The sequence below is a fragment of the Lathamus discolor genome, chromosome 2 (genome assembly GCF_037157495.1).
Source record: "Lathamus discolor isolate bLatDis1 chromosome 2, bLatDis1.hap1, whole genome shotgun sequence".
NCBI classification, from domain to species: Eukaryota; Metazoa; Chordata; class Aves; order Psittaciformes; family Psittacidae; genus Lathamus; species Lathamus discolor.
This window is the reverse complement of record NC_088885.1, coordinates 7,763,023-7,783,688: the sequence shown is the minus strand read 5'-3', so window position 1 is coordinate 7,783,688 and position 20,666 is coordinate 7,763,023. Positions and strand designations below refer to the sequence as shown.

Genomic DNA, 20,666 nt, shown 5'->3' with positions numbered 1-20,666 from the left:
GGATTAGTGAAGTCCTCTGCTTGATGTGGTCAGAGTTGCCCTGGTTTGTGCCCTTTCCCTGCTCCCCTCCTTCACTTGGCAGGAAGCTTGATGGCCAAAATCACTCGCAGGTTGTAGCAACCATAGAGGGGAGGAATCTTTGTGCTGGTGTCCCACCACTTGCATTTGTTCCTCCTACAGAAATGCATCGACATCCTGATCGAGAAGGAGTACTTGGAACGTGTAGATGGTGAGAAGGACACCTACAGTTACTTGGCTTAACGTTTTTATTAGCAATTACTTGACTGTGTGACACTCGGCAAATAGGTATGTGATGGAAAGAACGAAAGCAACAGAACTTCATAGCAGCCACCCTGCTGCCATTTGGACCTCCCTTTTTAATACCTGAGACCAGGACTCCCATCAGCCAGTCTCAGATTTACATCAGAACTGCTCAGGATTGATACATTTCAAGTATGTAAATATGGACACCAATGCCATTTAACCTAATTTAAGAACAGAAAGGAATCAAACCCTTCTCCTTTAAGGGTTGCATGCTACTGCATTTAAATCAATACATTGGCTATAGGATAAACAGCTGCCATCCCAGGCAGCACTTAGAAATGTTGGCAGCACTTTGAGAGCGAGTCTGAATGGACCCATGTGTAATCTGCTATGAAAACCCATTTGTATAGTGTGTTTCATTTTTTAATGTGTGATAAATAAAAAACAAAAAATTAAAAGATTTCTGTACAAGTTGCATTTGGTTTTAAGTTTCATGATTTATCTTTCTAAATGTAAATAAAAGGTATAATGGTTATGAAAGCTGTAGAAATTTGTTTCGCTTCTCCTCCTTTGTCAGGGCTTCTGTCGACTTAAGCACGTTTTGTTCTTTTAAGCAATGAATTGTCATCTACCATCGAATGTGTTATTTCTTTTTTTGAGAGGAAATGGTGTTGAACAGATAAATTCGTGATGATTTCACAGGGTATGCAGAATAGAAAACACTTAAACACTTAGAATATACACAGCAGTTCTTGCTGACCTGATATTGGAGGTGTTTCTAGTGTTATTTAATATACTGTGAAGGGCGTCACCTCTGCCTCAGTGCTGCCCTGGATGAAGAAGATTTTGGCTACTCCTTTCTTTGACTAGAACAGAAAATTGAATGTTCCTGAACATTAATGACCATGAAATGCAACCTGTGATGAGAATTACAATAGCTTAGAGTGTTACTGCACTTGTATTGATGGACCAGACATCACTCCATTCTTCTCACACTGTTGTGTGGTCATTTGTCCATGTGAAATTTGGCTTTCACCACTGCCATCCTCACAGGTCTCTCTTTTGGTAAGTTATTTTCTGTTTTGATGGTGAAAAGAGCCAAATTTCTGCAGCCAAACCTTTCTTTTCCCCCCTTAGAATGTGGGTTTTATTCAGTGTTTGTTCTGGCATGAAGGGAGCTGGGGTTTATGTCAGTTCTCATTTTTCTCTGTGGGAAATTTAACTTTTCATGGTTACAATTGAGCTGTGACCTACAAGGCTGTGGGTTAAAAAAAATAGAATAATGGAGCAGTATTAGATGTGATCCAAATGGATTTGGAAAATGGGAGGTTAGTCTCAGCCCCACTTGAGCTTTTGCATGCTTTCTGTCCCTATTCGGAAAGAACTTTAATTGCCCTGAGGACTACAGCTTGGGTAATAGAAGCCTCTTGATGTTTCTTTTTCAAATTGCTTTTTGGAATTTAGAAGACTGGAGCTTGTGCTGCTGTTTGTGCTGGCTTTACGGTGCTGTTCTGTGTGGTTGGCGTAGCCCCTTCGGGCAGAAAGCTTCAAGTTAGTAGGTTGTTGTAGCAGGGTAAGAGTGGTGGGGTGGAGAGAAACAGGCTGAATGATTCAAGGCTCAAAGCCAGCCTTAACCCTTCACTGGTTAAAGCAATGTTTCTCTGTACATGGTGTATAGGGTAAGGACTGAGGAGGCACAGGAAAAGCAGAGAAAAACTTATAAACACTGATAGTGTGACAAGAGCTTGGGTGTTCTAGGCTGAAGTTTGATGATCATCCTCACTGATGTCTCCTGCCCTGTTTATGTCTTCATATTAATCAAGGAGCATTAACAGAATAGACAAGCATGTACTTGCCTTTGCTCAGAAGCTGAAGGGCAGAATTCCCGTTGCTTCCTCAACTGGCTGACACAAAATTCCAACACAGTTCCAGTAAAAATGAAGAAGTTCAAGTATCCTTTATTCAAGGTTGAAAAATGTACCACACCATGTTATTGCAAAAGTTCATAGGTACAAAACACTTTGCAGCTGGTGAGAAGGCAATAAAAAGTTGGGGTTGGTTTGAAATTTGTTACTATAAATTACTGTTACAGTACTCTGCAAATACAGAATTGCAAATTGCATTTTTGTTTTTACTAAAATTGCCCACAGTACTAGAAATTCCTGAAGATAAGGCAGCTGTTTGTTTAAAAGAAGAGGTAGCTGGTGTCAAGGGATTTCCATTTCTCTTTCAATGCCCACATACTTAAGGGCATCAGCTTGGCTATATCTGAAATTAAAGAAAATAAAACCAAAAATCAAGCCCAGTAACACAGAACACTTTCACTTTGTTCTGACAAAGAGCAGCACCAGAGTCTGGAACACACTGAGCTTTCCCCTAGTTTCTCACAAGCTGGGGCCTTTAATCCTTGTGTGCACTAGCAGATGCAGAATAACACTGCCGCTACTCCAGGAACTGCTTTTAGAGCAGTTTGACCAAGAGGAAACATCACACTGGAATCTCCCAATGCTGAAGTTCTTTTTGGCTAGTGGAAAGCAACTGCATTTCTCAAGGTTCACTTACACAGTATCATCACTGGACAGCTTAGTTTTCTTCAAGGGAGATGACTTGAGAGGAAATTACAAATACAACCCCAAGAAGCACTTCCCTGTAATAACACAAGAATACTTCTTCCCATTTCTGAACACCATGTGGCACCTAGGGCACCCAGCCTGATGAAGTTTGATGCGCAGGTTTGTCCCTGTATGTCACTAAACTTTATACAAGCTGCTGTTCCAAGTTTGCAAAGCTCTTAACCAGCTGCTTTCTCAAGTCACTCTTAGTGTGCTATCTCTTATTAATATCTGTGCAAGGGGACTGGTTCTCTGCTGTTGAGACCTGATGCTGTAAAGGAGGCAGGCACAGTAAGCAGTGATGAGCTGGGCAGAAATACTGAAAGCTAATCCAGCCTATGATAGGAAGAAGTTACAAAACCCATCTACCAACCTGTAGTCAAAGAACAGTTCTTCACCAGTCTGAATGGCTCTTTTAGCAAATATTCCTATTCTGTGATCACCGTTAACCATCATAACTGTGTAAAAAGAAATTGAAACTTACATTAACACAATAATGGTAAAAATGTGTATTCTAAGTAGCCCACAACATTTTGTATGTTGCTAAAAGCAAGCAAATGTACAACTTACCTTTTGCATAGCAGTTGGGATTTACTGAATGGTTTGCAAATCTAATTTTGTTGCCCTTGCGTGTTGCATCAACCACAAAGTCTAGGGAGGGAAGAAACAAATGACATCTACTAATTTGTGCTTAATATCTAGAGTGCTAGGATATTAGCAGCTGGAAAAGGTAACTGTTCAGCTACCCACATGGGAGAGCTGGCACATCATCCTACAACAGCTTTATTGTTCTGCAAGACATACGCTATTCCTGCTGCCCAGCACTGTTTTCCATCTATCTCCCGCCACAGTGGCACTATCAGAGTTTCTCATTTGAAGCTCCTCTACTTTATACCACAAGGACAAGCTCCACAAATATGCTAAGTCAACATTGACATAAAGCAGCTTTTTTTCCTGCTTTCAAGTATGTCCTATGATTTCACACTTAGCACAGTCAGTATTTGTCTCTTCAAGTGGCAGGGGCCACACGCCATGTATCTGTGTGGCTTTTTTCCTCCCAACATAATCAACTGCTTATATAATCAACAGTAAAATTATCTCTGACAATGCCCAAGCAAGCCTTTTAAATTCTTCAGGCTACTTAATGCTTGCACATAAGTTTTACTTCATTAAATTCTAATTCTACTCCTCTTGTGCAATAGGCTCTGTCACTACTACTTAGTGATGTAGTGATGTTTCCTAACGTGTAAGAAAAAAAGGAAAGCACTAGGTGTGAGTATTAGGGATCCACACATTGCTAGGAAAGGATGTGGAGAAGAACAGAAAACTTCTCCATGTTACCTGCTGCCTGCAAAAGAACAGGGCTGACCAAAATGGTGACTGTGCGTATTTGATCTATGCTGCAAGGGGTGTGACTAGCGCATACATACCATTATTCAAGTTGAACAGAAAGCTGCACATGTACTTGTCGTATACTTTTCCTCTTCTGTCTGCCTCATCCTGAGAAATAATCTGAAAGAAATAATACTTGTTAAAGAGACCACCTCTTCCCTTTGGTAGCCATAGCAGCTTAAGGTCAAAAACCCCAGACATTCCAAAAGGTTTTTATTCTTTGCAACTGAAAATATTCTTAAACATGAAGTACTGCTTTCAGCAAGCATCCTGCACTCACCACTCAACAATGGCTTGCTCTTGGCATGAATAAGCTCTTTCAGAGCAGAAGGAAAGCAAGAATTGCTTCTCATCTCAAAATCAAAACTGCGAATCCAATTTGGGGGTTTATTACTACAGCATGTGATTTAATGAAAATGCCTACTGGATTTTAGTACTATACTAAGTGATTTTGCACAGAATTCCAGGCGTGTCTGAACTAAAGTTACATCTAAGACAAAAATGACATTCCAGCCTCTCATTCTCACAAGAACCTATGCCATTTTTTTGGTGACATTCCAACATTAAGCTCCCGGCTCCAGCAGTAACTGTATATGGAGTCAAGCCACATCTCTCTGATATCAAGTCAAGAGACAATCTCTTGGTCCCCAGCCAACACACAACTTCACCAATTAAACTCATACATAACTAGTGATCTCCATCCTTACCTCACCACAGTATTCAGAGATGAATTCATTCTTTTGTACAGGATCTTTGATGAAAATTCCCCAGCCTGCCACATCTGAAGGTGCCAATAGCAAGTGCTGTGGGAGAGAAAACCAACAAATTTAGACATGCCTGGTTTTTTGTTTGGGCTTTTTGCTGTGGGCTTTGGTTTTAAGTATATCACTTAATGAAATATATGCTGGGGAAGAGAAAACAAACACAAATTCTTCTCATTATCAAACACTAAAATTGCAGCTTGTGGATCAGAAATTGTATGTGAAAGAAAAGCCACGTGAAGTACCCGAAAGCCAGTAAAAAGTTTAACCTTGAAATGAAGGTGGTTTATATATAAACATATACATTAAAGACTTTGAACTAGAAAAGTCTGCAGACAGGAGCCCACTACTGGTCAATTCAGTATTGGACTGAACTAGTTTCTGAGAAGATGTTCCTGAGGAGAAATAAACCTCGGTTTGTTTATTTAACAGAGCTGGACAGGCTTTTGAGATCTCTCTGATAGCCTGTATACAGGCTTGTGCATTACAATCCACAAGTGAAGAAAGAAATGGTATCTATGTCTGAGCTGAAATTCCTTATGCTGATCTAAGGAAAGACCGATGAGCTATCATTTTAGAACAGCAGCCTATGTGCAAGCTGCAAGCAAAGCCTGAATGTGTAGGAGATACTCTACTGCACAGTTACACAAAAAATTGACTAACTGACACATGATGAAATGTACACAGAGCTTAACAGCAGCACATGAACGAGCTAACATCAGTGACAGCTACCTCCTTTTTCGTTTCCCTTTTCCTGTTAGACAGCATGAAGAAATGGAAGAAATCCCATTGTCTGGCATGAAAATATAAAACTACCTCAAAACCAAGGCAATAGGTATGTAACTGTACAGCTATGTACCTTTTTAGATCCTCTCTGAATGCTGCAGTTCTTGCAAGAAACATTTTTGCTGTCCCAGTGGTCAGCTGCTCCACATGTTAAACAGAGGTCAGGATCACATTCGCGTACAGCTAGGTAACATGGACACTGCTTAGTGTTGCATTGTGCTTTACAACGACATCCAGGAAACCTATTTTGGCCTAAGAAAGAATAAATAGAAAACAAAAAGGGCAAGTATGAAAAAATGACATTGTAAAATTAAGAGAATGCAGATTGAACAGGTTGCCCAGAGAAGTGGTAAATGCTCCATCATTGGCAGTGTTCAAGACCAGGCTGGACAGAGCCTTGGGTGACATGGTCTAGTGTGAGGTGTCCCTGCCCATGGCAGGGGGTTGGAACTGGATGATCTTAAGGTCCTTTCCAACCCAAACCAGTCTGGGATTCTATGATTGTAACACATCTGAATATTAAAAGAAAACACCCAATAGCCAATGGTACAGAACATTCAGAACTACTGCAAATACTTTCCTTCCTTCATTCTACTTTAGTCTTCCTCAATTTTAAGTCCAAAGACTATTTCTGCCTTCATGCAATGGCTTTGTGCAAACAAAGTCCATGGTACAGACAGACTTCTAGCACAGAGTTAGATGGTTGAGACAGTGAGAGAAATTTATAGACAGTTTTTAAATGCTTTACTTACATTCTGAGCTGCACTGACAAAACTTCTCACAGAAGTTTTGAGCAATTACACATGGGCATGAGCTATCACAAGGCTGACGGGGATGATCACATGGCTGATAGTTGTAAACATGATTCGATGACCCATCTGAATAAAAATAGCAACATTTTGTAAAGTAGAAAGGTGCAAACAAACCACAGGCAGTTCCCTTCACTCTTGAAAGCAGAAATCCCCTTTTAGTCTTTTAACTAAGAAACCCCCCAAAATTACCAAAAGAATCCCAAGCCTACAATGAGTGGTGTCAAAAACCCAAAAGCCACCAAACCAGAACTGCAACATCAGTTAGGTGTTTGTTACCACTGTCTGCCTGCCTCCCTAGTGCATTTTGTTCTGCCCATGACTCAGCTGCTTCAAGTGCTCAGAGCCCTGCTTACTGTGGAAAACTGAAAACCAAAGCTACAATGGTACAATTTCCAGTGTTCTGGAGTAACACTGATATTCAGCAAAGTGAATTGGGTCAAATACCCAAAATAATTTTTACACCGGAGCAACAGTTGACTTTCAAACAGATACACTGGCAGAGCAATATCTGGTCATTATACCACTGGGCTTTCTCAAGTCAGTCTTCCAGTAGAGACAATGCTAGCATCTTACAGGCAAGAAGAGACTACCAGGAACGACTCTACAGCTTTACCTGTAGAGCAGCTAGGAGAATTTGATGCTATATATTTGCTGTTAATATTCCCGAGCTAGTGTTGGGTTTGCATGTATGCATAAGAATGCTCTAGTTGGCAACCAGCAACCAAAAAGCAGGCACAACCTGATCAACTGCTGATGTTGCTAGAAGTCCCAACATCTCACCACAATTTTTTCAGATAACCATTTCTGAAATAAACTGGTTTGAAAACCCCCAAATGCTGCTTTTCACTGCAGCTGCTATTAATACTTCAGTGAGAAGTACCGACAGAAGTTCATACTGGAAAGGCTGTAAATTCAGCCTCCTTCCCTTTTGATGGAATTCTACAGAACTTTTCCAGGTGTGTAACCCAAGCAGTACCTTTTGTCCCTGCAATATCTGTTATGAAAGCTTACTTTTTTTTTTTTATACCCCCTATAATCCATAGCTCCCCATGGAACATATAAAATGGCTTGAAGAACCCAATCCCCCCCCCCCAAAAAAAAAACCCACAAAACCAAAAAGCAACGATAGGATCTTTAAAGTTCAGGACATAAATTGAATAGAAAGATGCTAACCCTTTTTCAGCTGTATCTTTCTGCAATGAGCAGCCCACAACCTGCAAAAACACAAAACACAAGAAGGTTGACAGGAACTCCTCCTGCAATGGGCTGGGAAAGGTAGCTGTATCTTACACCCCACTTGACTTAAAATGGGAAAGTTTCTGGCAACAGGAACATCTGCACAAGTCACAAGTGGTTGCAGCAGATCCTCCCTGTCCCAGTCACTTGGAGCTGACAAGATCAAGGCTTGGCAGGCTGCTCCCTCCCCCTCCCCACACCATTCCTCTGGTCTCAGGACTGTACAGATGAGCAGCCACCACCCAGCCCAGGCTAGAGAGATGCTTCAATTCAGATAGATAGCCTTGAAGGAAAACCAGTAAAGAGGAGGCTGCTGGAGCTGCTTCTAGCAGGCAGAAGCAGCAGCAAAAGGAAGGACACAGAATCGCAGATATGTAAGGATGTGTTTAAATAAGGGAATGAAGGTCTGTCAGATGCTTCCTTCACAGGACTTGGTCCCAGCACCACCCTGGTTGTCTCCTACAGATCACAGCCAAGGGTGCTGAGCAATAAGTGTATGACTGCAGGAGATCAAGTCTGTGGCACAGCCACACACAACACTTCTGGTTGGACACACTTTTTCCCAGTTTGTTCTCACTGGTCACTATAGTGCTAAGCCTTTTCCCTTCTACTTCAAATTCTATATGCCTTTCTCTTGCATCCTTACATTTTTCCTTCAGTGCCCTCTTTCTCTGCTAGCTCAGCCATGCTCTCTCCCTTTGCAAGAAGTGGTGGGTTTGTTGGGTGGTGGTGGTTTTTGTTGGGTTCCCCTTCCCCCAAGAATAACATGATTTGGTTATCATAACGTAACTCACTATAAAGTTCTTGCAAGGTACAATTACCCCTTTCATTTTGTATGCATTTCAGACTGCAAAGTCTTTGGGAGGAAATGTCTACTATTCCATGAATAGACCTGTCAGATACAACCGAGCAAAAAGATCTGACTGGACCTTAGGTACCAAAAGGGAAACCAGGCTTCAGTATGGAGAAATCAATGGGTTTAGGTTTTCTTCCATTCTAGGCATTTTAGTTAGCACTTGAATTTCAGTGAACAAACATAATGTTTATACTTCTTGGGCTTTCTTACTATGTCCTATGGAAACTCTCCCATAGTCTCATGGGAGAATCCTCACTCCCTGGCCACATAATACACAGCTAGCTGCACCTAGAAACCTCGTTTTCTATGCACATTTACTTCACAGTCCAAAATACTCAACACATGTACTGAAAAATCCCCGGCACAGAACATTTAGAAAGCTATTCTGCTTTTCAGTGAATGCAACACTGAAAAAGTATCTCCTGCTATAAGTACTTAAATAGGATGTTATAGCTGCTACTTCTTCCATAAAAACAAGAAATCAATTTCTACTTGGGCCCCCCCACCACACGCAACAGCTTTAGGTAAGTAAGATTCTCTATGCAATTGCCTTTTCAGAGCTCTACCGTTAAGACTTAAAGCTAAGTGCTTGACAGCCAACTTTCTTATAAGCCTTGGAAGGCACTCATACAAGTTAGAAACCCACAGAGGCAGACTTGTCCAAGTAACTGAGGTTGAGTGGAAGGAACAAACCCAAAGACTATCAGCATTACAGAGCACTGCAATAAATAGATGATATTCCTACTAAGAGTGACTCACTTGAGGAAAAAAAGGCTACCAACATACTTATGAGTTACGAGTTGATGACTCTTGCTAAGATGACAGTTCCCATATAATTGAAAGAAGTGGTGCAATTTTGACTTGAATTACTCTAATGCACATCAAACTACTTTTCCTTTTTGTCTGTCTGGTATTTGGATTATGTAGCTTATACTGTATTTTAACAGTTCTTTCACAGAAGCTTGTCTGTCAGCCCAAGATAATAAGGACCTCCTAGCATACCAAACCCTTAAAAGCTTTCTGTCTCTAGACTTCTTAAAACACCATTTAATTAGAAATCAGGATGATTTTTTTTTCCTTTGGTAAACACTATCTTAATACTTCAAGCATAAAATGCCACTAGCTGACTAGTGGCCACCTGAGACTTTTTGGTTTCCATGGAAAACTATAGGCTGTATGGACAAGATCATGTGAATGTAACAAAGATTGCCACCATCAAAGCATTAACCCTAACATCTCATAATGGATAGAAAATCAAATACAACAGTCACAATGGCAAAGGCATCCTTTGTCGCCCATTCTTTGGGCGACACAGTCTAGGGTGAAACATCCCTGCCCATGGAACTAGACTATAATAAGGTCCTTTCCAGCCTAAACTATTCTATAATTCTATCAGCTTAGCCGCTCTTGTAAGAGATGGGTGTCACAGGAAGAAGAGAACCTAGAAAGGAAGAAGCTGCAGACATACAGTGTAAGCAAGAATTGTGGCAATGACAGAAGACAGCATGAAGCAAGCTGCCAACACTGACGAAATTCAACAGGAGGCCTAATTAGCACAAACAGATAGTACATCCATTGACTAGTAACTTTCAAAAACTGCCAGGAAGCACTGCAAGTTCCCCCAGCTAGCGAACAAGATGAAGCCTGAATGAGTACCATACTAAAAGTGGACTAATTTAGCTATCTGCCCTGTAATCTGCTAACTCAGCCAGAAACAAAATGCAAGATCTGGTCCCATGCACAAGGAAGCAAAAGAAAGGGAAAGACAAAATGGGCAAAGCTCTCGTGACTTGAAGCATTGTAAAAAACAAGGCAGCAAATCGGAAACTCAGTGGCAGATCTCCAAGCAAGCAGGTGGATATGTACATCTGGTTCCTGACATCTGCAGGATAGCCAGCTTAGAAAACATGTGTTTCCAGAAGCATTATGACAGAAGCTGTCAAAAATATTGCTCCTCTCTGCTAACAACCAGTGTTTTTAGGAGGCACTGCTATAAGCTAATTAGGCAGTAGGAATGCATTCTTCGGAAAAAGTAACAATAGCATTTCTTTCTCTGCACAGGGTTACTCTGCTACCAGAAACAGCACCGAAAACTCAAAATACGTGCCAATGATGTCAATGTATGTTAGTTAATTCTGTGTAGTGCTTGATTTTCTGGCAACACTCAAAGACTTCTTTTCAGCCTCCCAAATCATCTTATCCAAAGCCTCCTTCACCACTCCAAGACTCAGCCTTCCAACCAGGTGGCATCCAGAATATCTGTGCCAATGCCTCAACTGCATGTTCTGCCAAATAACAGTGAGACTTTAAGTATCTATTAAAGGGCTCCCTGAACTCTAAGGCAGAGCCATGTAACATATTGAAACTTATGCAGTGCACAGCAGCCCAGCAGAAGGTGAAGGAAAACCAGAAAATGGGAAAAAAGAAATCCTCTCAAATAAATTTGACTAAGTAAACTAAGAATAGGGGATGACGGAGGGGAGGAAAACAAAAACAATCGAGAAACAGCATTACATGGCCCTACAATCAACAAGAGATCCTTACTAATCCAGAGGAAGGACTGCTGATTTATTAAAGCAAATATAACTCAACTTCCAACAATGGAAAAAAAGCCATACACATAAGAGAATGACCAATACTCTTTTCTTGGTTCAGATTTTTCTGTTGGCTTCTATATGAAGTACTTGCTCCTCCAGTAAAGCAGAGTTTTTACAAACTGCCAGGTCTGATGCATGGGATGTGCTCTGACACTTACTGGCTCTCCAGAAAACAAGTGTCTTCTCTCATTAATTGGCCTTATTGTGGCTATCTAACGAAATGGACACTGGAAGGAGGAAAAGAATAGCTTTTACTATCCGAGAGGGCTGTGGCCTTGCCCGCTAGTTGCTCAGTATGCCTACACGATCACATGGGGAGAAGTCTTATAAGAAAATTCACTATCAAGTCAGTTACAAGAGGCCATTAAAAGCAGCTTTCTTACTCTAGGAGTAAGTAAAGTCAACTAAAAGAAACTTAAGAAACAGAGAAAGACTTCCAGATGGTTTTCCCAATTGTTAGTTGCGTGCCACCTTCAGAGTGCTCAGATTACAGTGGTATGTAGATGAGCCTTTTAGATTTTCCTTTGTAAAAGACTACTGCACATAGAAGAACGGAGACAGCTGGATTACCACATAGTCTGGAAAAATCAACAGATTTATCTCCTTCCTTCAATGAGATTTAAAAGTATTAAAAGTCTCTTCAAAAACTAAACTGCTAGCATAAAAGTTTTTGTATTGTTAACTAATAACAAAGCAAAATCAAGAAATCCCATGTAATGGTATCTGGTTTTACTTATTTGGGGAAAAACCCTAAACAACATACCCCCTAAAAGTCTCAAAACTCCTTCAAAACAATGTCAACATGGTAACCATACAATCCATTTCAGCTTCAAAATACATTTGAGCCTTTTAGTTGCTCTTTTCAAATAGATGTAGTGGCACCATTTTGATAGCAAGCTGTGTCAATCTGAAAGAAAACTAATTCCTAAAATTGCACTATGGCTAATATAACTCCAAATTTAAACAGCCAAGCCCACCAAATGCCCATAAATGTGAAAACTGTGCCAAGAGCATTAAATCAACAGCTTTTGGTGCGAATAGGATCTCTTCCAGATGCTCACTGAATCTTTTTCTAACTTGAATCAGCTGCCTCTCTGCTACAAAGCAGAAACATGCTACTCCACATCAACAGTATCTCTGAGCCAGTAGCAGGGATTTACCTAAGCCTGGAAATACTAAATATACTTAGGCAAGCTAAGAGATAAGAACTGGAAGAAGAACTGGAACAACAAACTTGGGGGAAATAAGGGAAGTTAAAAGGAGAAATAGGAAACTTTATGGAAGAAAAAGTGTACTTATTGCTTGCAGAAAGAAACATTCTTGTTAATTTTCAGTCAGCTTTTTATCTCCTATGTTTTCATCCCCAGGAATAAAACCTCAATGCAGAGTTGCATTTTTCAAATCTCAGGATTCTCAAAGGAAAAATGGCTTTCACTGACAGACAGCAGCCACCGAGTTCACAATTTCAACAGAAATTGTTTCAGATGGTCTTTGTGGCTCAAGCAAAAGGCCTGGTTTTGTTCTTCATTGCAGCTTCACTTCGAATAACTTGTTAACCTGGTCCTTTAAAGTTCTAGTTGATTACAAAACTGAGGTGCTACAAAGGAATAGAATCTCTTAAAAGAAAAAGAGAATCCTCTAGTTTGCTAAAATGCTTTTGCTTACTGACCATCTGAATCATAATGGAAGACGCTTCACCGTAAAAAGCCCATAAGCTTTAAATTAGGAAATACCATATAATCATTATTGAATCCCGTTATAACACTTCTAAAACTCATGATTTATTGCTGCAAAGTTATACCACAATACCCTGAATGTTATAACAAGCTGTGTAGAGAATTCCTAATTTAACTTAGTTTGACTACTTGCAGCAATACACCTAGAAGAATCTGGCTGTAAAAGAGGTTAAAAAGAAGGGAGAGGGTAAGAGAAGTAAAGTAGAAGGTTACACTTGCCAAGGCAGTAAGACTTTTGTCTGAAACCAAAACACCACTCTGCTCTAATGCTGCAAATTTTGATTTTGGAAGCAAAAGGTGAAGAATTGCATGACTTTTTCCTCCAAAATACTTTCTGTTCTGATCCCCTGTATCTCAAATTTATTGTTATGCTAAGGTTATTTAGTAACAGATTTACCTGTGTTTCCTTTTCTTCTTTCTGGGAGGAGTATCAACATCTTCAGCAGGGACTGGAGCAATAATACTAGATTCCTTTACTCTAAACTCATACACCTAACAAGAGATACCATAATACATCCACGATAAATCTCTCACTGGTAGAAAGTTGCTCATTTTCCAAGTTAGTATGATTTCCTCCAACCAACAACTTACAGATTATATCCAGTCATACTCTCTTTTCAATACATTTAAAGTTGATTGTCATTTAACAACAGATAGTCTAATTTAAGCCTCCTGTAAATTTAATTTTAAAATAGTTTTAAAACTAACTTTTATCTACTTGTGGCATGAATTCTGGATCATAGCATTCTTGGGAAAACCAAGAAAATTCATTAATTTTCTCTTTTAATAATCAATACTAGTATTTCTGTACTTCAGTTTTAAAAGTAGAGTGCTATCATCCTTAGTAAGTAGCTTCCCTTCTTACCTGCCTGCACGTTTTGGTCCCAATCAATCTGGCAATTGCACAGAAGTTGTCATAGTAAGTGCCAATAAGAACTCTAAACATTGAGGCTTCTGCACCACTCCATTCCACGTTCTCTGGAGGCTCAATATTTGGCTTCATCTTTATTGGTGTTTGACACCTAGAATTTGCTTCTGTAATAAATAATTGAGAGTACGGGTCAATGGAAGGCTATGTTCCAAAAAATTTATATAGCCTTTAAAACTGTCTAATAATTAATTGTCCTTAAATATACCCCAGGTTTCTGTTGTTTTTTTCCTAATTTAAGTGCCACAACAATACAGCACTTTCTACATGCCCCTTCAAGAAGTTAAAAATTAGGTAACAGTAGCTACTGAAATCACATGATCTCACCTCTATATATAAATTGAGACAATCTGGAAATTTTCTTAGTCTTCTCTTTGATTAAGCTCATGTTATTACTGTCTTTTGAGTCAGATCCACACATTCCAAATACATGGTTTCTAGGATCACTTGGCTCAACTTGTTTTTAATTCTCTTGAGCACTGCAGCAAACTGAATAAAGAAGCCTTGACTAGCCTTACCAGAGGAACTAGATGTTTCATCTTTCTTTTCTTCTTCTTCTTTATCATTATTTTCTCCTCCAGTTTCAGTTCCAGCTTCTCTATCACTATCTGTATCTTTAGATTCCAAAACATTTATTGTTGGCGTACTAGGTCTGCTGGTGTTGTTTGGAAGTCTTCCCCTCCGGCGGCCACCAGGGCGCTTTGGTGGTGTCTTTATGCGCTCAGCGGTCAAGGCAGCTGCAAACTCCTTTGCACCTTCCTAAACACAAAATATTACCATTTTCAGTAAAAGAATTATCATAGAATCACAGAATGGTCTGGGTTGGAAAGGACCTTAAGATCATCCAGTTCCAACCCCCTGCCATGGGCACAGACACCTCACACTAGACCATGTCACCCAAGGCTCTGTCCAACCTGGCCTTGAACACTGCCAGGGATGGAGCATTCACCACTTCTTTGGGCAACCCATTCCAGTGCTTCACCACCCTCACAGTAAAAAACTTCTTCCTTATATCTAGCCTCAACTACCCTGTTTCAGTTTGAACCCATCACCCCTTGTCCTTTGCTACAGTCCCTAGTGAAGAGTCCCTCTCCAGCACCCTTGTAGGCCTCCTTCAGATATTGGAAAGCTGCTGAGGCCTAAAACCTCATAGCAAAAACTGTTTTCACCTATGTCAGGGATTGAGGGAGATCACATTCTACTTGCATACTATGTAACTTTGCATTATTCTACAAATTAATCGCATACACACAAATTCCAGTTAAATGTACCCTAACCATTAACATAAATACTTCTGATGCCATAATGAAAACAACTCCAACCCTACATTTACAAAGCACTTATGTCAGCATTAGAGTTCCACTTTCATTTTGACTGCCAAGTGGAAAAAAAACACAATAGTAAATTTCTGTTTTTCTAGATGACAAAAAATAAGAGAATTTGCCACAGAGAATACCCTTCAAAATACAAGAACTCTTGCACATGGCACTTAAACAACATGCATTCTGCGTTTTCAAAAACGCAGTCACTGGTAATTTGTTTTCTAGTGGAAAAGGGTCTGACAATGCATAGCCAATTCCTAGACTGGAAAATTAGATGGTTTCTCATATCAAAAAAAAATAGGATAAGTATGAGAGAGATTTGAAATTATATTATTAAGGATTTCACCTTATTAACTTCTATCCTGTTGTTTCTTAAGAGCACAAATACCGGATAAAATCTGCCTTCAGCAAACTAAAACACCTTTATCATTTTGAGTTGTAATTTTACTTACGATAGAGCTAAAAGTCTGCAAGACCCAGATCTTTGACTAAATTGGACACAATAGCAGCAACACATTATTAGGAAGCAAATCTTTCTTCCTTACAATTATCTTAGGCTACATCTAATAGAGCTGAAATTATTCCTACTTAAGACTTTCATTTGATGATTGCAAGTTACCTCTTTTCTTATGCACAAGCTCAAGATAACATGCTTGACTGCAAGTGGCCCACACGTATATGCACTAGCATAGATTCAGCATGCCCTTACTCTAAGTGTAGCTTGCTAGCACTAGCACTTAGTGAATTCTAATATATGAAATTATCTTACCAGATGTTGATAACAGTGCGGTCCACAAGGCTTATTATCTAATGCTGTTTCTGTATTCTTTCGTTTATAAGTGTTAGGAGTTGCATGGAATGCTGTTGAATCAAAACATCACATTTATAAGTTTTAATATGAAAATACATTCAATACCTAACCTCAAACAATATAAAAAACACAAGGTTTGCCAAGACTTTAATTATAAGAAATGGAAAAAAAAAAAACCTATAAAATAAACCCATCTAGTGACATTTGACTTACCACTTAAATACAGAGACGGCACATGGTTAAATTTTGCATATGCCTGTTTACATCAGTGAACACAATCATCCTATTTATTTCATGTATCAAGAAAGACTTGCTACGTCTCCCTTCCCAACAAGCAGAACAGACTTTACTTCCATTACCATGTTAAACAGAATTATTCAGGGCTTCCCCTATTAATGCATGATCCTTTTTCAACCAGTAAGATTAAGGTGTGCAATTTCTATCTTGTCAAAAAATCCAACCCCACACACTTTGGAAAGGCAACGGACCTTCTTTTCATTTCTGTTAAGACAGAAGGACACACAAGCATTTTACTCTGCTAGTGTATCAGCATTCCAAATAAGCTGACAGGTGGTAAGAGTTCAGTTCCCATATCCCAGCTACAGGGTAAATGAGCACTGCAAAGCACTGTGGATCAGAACAACCACAGTTATGCCTGCAACTTGCAGAAGTGTCTGCTCATGTATCTGAGGGACTAAACAGCTCCGTATCAGTTGCCGAACAGTGACTTGGAATAGAACAGAGCTGGGCATGAGCACCTTTATAACAAGATGACAGAGTTTCCTAACCCATTCCCTTTGCCAGAGCTCATCTCTACCAGCTCTCTTCCCATGCAATCTCTGCCTCCCCACAGAATGTTTTCAGAGAGACTGACTTTCCCAGTTCTGCTGGAAGTCTTGGTAATTCCTCTGTATCCCTTACTTAGCTGAAGCCTGGAAAACCTGCAGCTAGATTCTCACCAGAATTCATATCCATGGCCCCAGATTTTACCAGGAGCTTTTCGAAATACCATCGTCAATTTTCTGCAACTCTCTTTTTAACAAGAATTCCTGCATGCTCAAGCCATGCATTTTTCTGGTTTTATATATATTAAATACATGTATATAAATATACATACGTGTGTGTAAATAAATACTCCCCCCCAACCCAGTGTGTTAAATAGTGTCATACGCAACTGCAAGGAACAAAAATGCAGACCATACTCAAGTTAATAAAATAAGACAGACTACACAGTGCAAGCTGCCTGTTTCCTAATGCTCCATGAGGACCTATAAAAGACACCCATCTGAAAACAGAATTTCCCAGCACTGTAAAAGCACTTCTGCTACAGTTTCACCACGGTTGCAGGTAGGCAGCTGTAACCCACAGTTCTTCAACACTCAGTGAATAAAAAGTGCTACTGTTTAATCTGAAAGAATGTTACCCTGTTACCCATATTAATCCATAAGGGCTGTTCCATACCAACATCACACACATCCTTCCCCTTCAATAAGCCACCACCATAGGCTTTCCTACTCATCTCTTTCTGGATTGTACACAAGGCTTCTCTTTGCAAGTCCACTATGCTTTCAAAACTGAATTTTTCCAAAAGCAGTTCCTTCCCTTTTAAAGGATGTGGGCAGAGCTCACATGTTTTCACAGGCAAAGTTTATAAAGCAAATCTCATTGCAGTGATCTGGCTTGCATATAGCTCCACAAGCACTTGTTGGCACCAGTGGGGAGGGTGACCAACGGTGATGAATACTTCATAAGAGAGCTTCTCTAATGAAACCACTCCATCTTGGAGCCATCACTTCATGCTCCCCTCCCATAAGGAAAGGTGTACTGGAAATCAAATCATAAATTCTATAATGCCCGTATTAATGACAGCACATGGGAACCTCAGGAAAGCAATGGGTTCTTCAAAAGCTTCCTTAAAAACATATAAACAGTATAAAAAGCATCACTAATCAATATCGCATCACTTTCTCCAGAGAAATACACTACACTTTATGAATCTAGAATCACAAAAAAGTTTCAATTTACCATATATGGACATACAGATATGTAAAAAATATTTGCAAGCAAGTATAGGAATATAATTTATGCATATTGTTGCTACTCTTTCTTCCCCCACATTCCAGCTTTTACGTGATATGTCACTCTTCATGCATTTCAATATGCTCATGCATTTTGTAGGTAAAATATGCTAAATAACAAAGAAAGCTTGCAATTTAATGCAAAGATATTCCACCTTTTTCCAGCTTTTAAGAAAAAAATCAGATGATGGGAGCCCCTCCACTCAAACGTGCAGGTGGAAAAAACCCACACGTTTCAACACTGCACCTTTAGACCTGCACAATATACTGCTTCGTTCATTCAGGGCTTTACACTCTCTTCAACCACAAGGAAAATCATTTTGCAACAAGGCAAAAGAACAGAAGAGATTTGCAAGCCATGACCCACATCAGACTGCTACAATGTGCAGAAATCAAACCTGTTCTTTTCACATGTATTTTGCAGATGCAAAGGTTTCTCTCAGGAGTTCATTTGTGCTAGGTCCTAACATGAGTGTTAAAAAAAGAAAAAAACCCACTGTTTTCCTTTAGACAATGAAGAAACGTTTAGTTTGTAACACAGTGAAACAAATCAATGTTTGACTTTTTAAACCGGCAAGACCTCAAAAATACACTATCTCTGACACTTAATATTAAATCCTATCTTGTATCCCACTACATCAAAAAAGAACAACATAGTCTAAATACTGACAACTACAGTCAGAATCTACCTCACTGTTGTGAGGTATTTTCTGGGAGGCTTCTTACAATGAAAGGACCCAGAACAAGAATAAAACTCTTTGTATGGCTGCACTACGAGTCTTGCAAATATCAGTAGGTTTTGTTAGTTTGGTGGTGGTTTTTTTTTTTTTTAAAGCAAAGACTACTTTGCAGACTTTCCTATATAACTGAACTCCATATTTCTTCAATAACTTCCTTAAGAAAGGAATTCTAAAACTGCTTCACTAGGCATGTTTTGTCTTCAAGATTTATTACCTGTCTCATTCCCAATGGGCTCAATTCTGATATTTTTCATAACGTGAAAGTACACAGGCAAGAGTTTAGCCTGAAATGTACATTTGCTTCACAGTCAAGCTATTCGGGAAATTCTCCCTACCTGATATTTTTCCTTCTTCTAAATTCTTTGTTAGTCCAGACATTTAGGCATAATTCCTTGCTGCCAGCAAATGAAGTCGGTACACAAGTTTTTTCAGTAATGTCATCACCTGCACATAAAGGGATTGCCAGGTCGTCAAGGGGACTTGACACGTTAAAAGTCTAATGATAACTTTTCCAATATTTAACCCAAATGCTCTAGAACAAAGATTGGAAACTTCGTACAACAAGGCTAGTAAAAAAAAAATGGAGTCTAAGAGGGGCAATTACACAAATCAAACCCAGACCCAATAGAATTCCTGGGTTGTTTTTGGATTTTTAATTCTCTGCCTTCTCCAGAGAATTGTAGCTTTCAAAGTACAAATCTGATCACTACAGCCCACCACATTCCCAAAGTAATTCATCAAAAAGAGCATCTGCAGAAGCCAGGATATTACCCTTTAGCTCTTGGCAATTGGAAGAAATAGAACATAAGAACAACTGATTAGGGTGCTAGTAGAAATGTTACACACTTTTTAAAGAAGCTAAATATTGAAGTTGTTACAGAGACACCGAAAACCACTGATGAAGCCTTCCAATCACCAAAGCAGGCTTTTTTTGATGAATTACTTATTCCCAGCAAAGCGTCTGATGGATTTGACCAACAGCCTGAAGTTTTCACAGCAAGCAAAGAGGTCTTACAACTGGCACTCTCAGTTTTTAACAGAAAGATCCCTAGCTCTAGACAGACACACAGACAAACAGACACACAAAGACAGGAAGCAATCCTCCTCCTTTGTTGTTACAAAAACAAAAAGCAGAAGGAAGCAATGAATCCAAAGCAGCGACCAGGCACTGTAGTGGTGGAATTTGGGTATGTCTCCAGGGAATGGTGACTGAAGCATCAGTTTTCTACATTCAGTGTTCAGGCTGGAGGCTATATAGTGACTGTGTAAATCAAGCGCCAAGAGATGTCTTTGCAATGATCAAGTATCACATACATTTTTATCAGTGACAATGCAAGTGCTGCATAAGCTGTCATGAAGAGCATTATCATAACCAGTAGTTTCATATTGACACAAAGGTACACCTTGAATGCTTCCACAGTGGAAAAGTTATTCTTCTTTCTTTCTGCTATGACCCTAAAAAACTGAAGAGATCTCTTAAGGTTTAGGCCTTTTTAAGTAGGAGGCATGGTTTAAAATGAAGGGTTGGACACGCACCACCTTGGAAAGAATACTAACCTAAGGGTCTTACCAAAAAATCACCAGCAACAAGAACTTAGGCAGACTTTTAGCATAAACACTTTGTCTTCAATCTGAAGGTTATGAACACAGAACTGAAAGGATGCTGCTAGTGTGAGAACTGAGGTCCCTCAGCACATCAGTGACATGACTCTGGACTTAGTCATTGGCTGAATCT

The 20,666-nt window shown here is 39.6% G+C and overlaps 2 protein-coding genes across 15 annotated transcripts in view; one reads left to right on the top strand and one right to left on the bottom strand.

The window, feature by feature from the left end:
* Positions 1-814, top strand: part of CUL1 (cullin 1) — a 51,848-nt gene extending 51,034 nt beyond the window's left edge. For all 4 annotated transcript variants that reach the window (XM_065665648.1, XM_065665652.1, XM_065665649.1 and 1 more), the window contains one exon: positions 181-814. In XM_065665648.1, the coding sequence (XP_065521720.1) occupies positions 181-261 (81 nt within the window). In that variant the 3' untranslated portion in view covers positions 262-814. The remainder of the gene's footprint in view (positions 1-180) is intronic.
* Positions 815-2,196: 1,382 nt separating this feature from the next.
* The window catches only part of EZH2 (enhancer of zeste 2 polycomb repressive complex 2 subunit), a 52,497-nt gene continuing 34,027 nt past the window's right edge, over positions 2,197-20,666 (bottom strand). For all 11 annotated transcript variants that reach the window (XM_065665637.1, XM_065665636.1, XM_065665639.1 and 8 more), the window contains 12 exons: positions 16,072-16,163; positions 14,499-14,739; positions 13,918-14,087; positions 13,450-13,544; positions 7,801-7,841; positions 6,568-6,693; positions 5,889-6,067; positions 4,976-5,071; positions 4,307-4,388; positions 3,447-3,527; positions 3,250-3,334; positions 2,197-2,532 (listed from right to left, as the gene is read on the bottom strand). In XM_065665637.1, the coding sequence (XP_065521709.1) occupies positions 2,472-2,532; positions 3,250-3,334; positions 3,447-3,527; positions 4,307-4,388; positions 4,976-5,071; positions 5,889-6,067; positions 6,568-6,693; positions 7,801-7,841; positions 13,450-13,544; positions 13,918-14,087; positions 14,499-14,739; positions 16,072-16,163 (1,349 nt within the window). In that variant the 3' untranslated portion in view covers positions 2,197-2,471. The remainder of the gene's footprint in view (positions 2,533-3,249; positions 3,335-3,446; positions 3,528-4,306; positions 4,389-4,975; positions 5,072-5,888; positions 6,068-6,567; positions 6,694-7,800; positions 7,842-13,449; positions 13,545-13,917; positions 14,088-14,498; positions 14,740-16,071; positions 16,164-20,666) is intronic.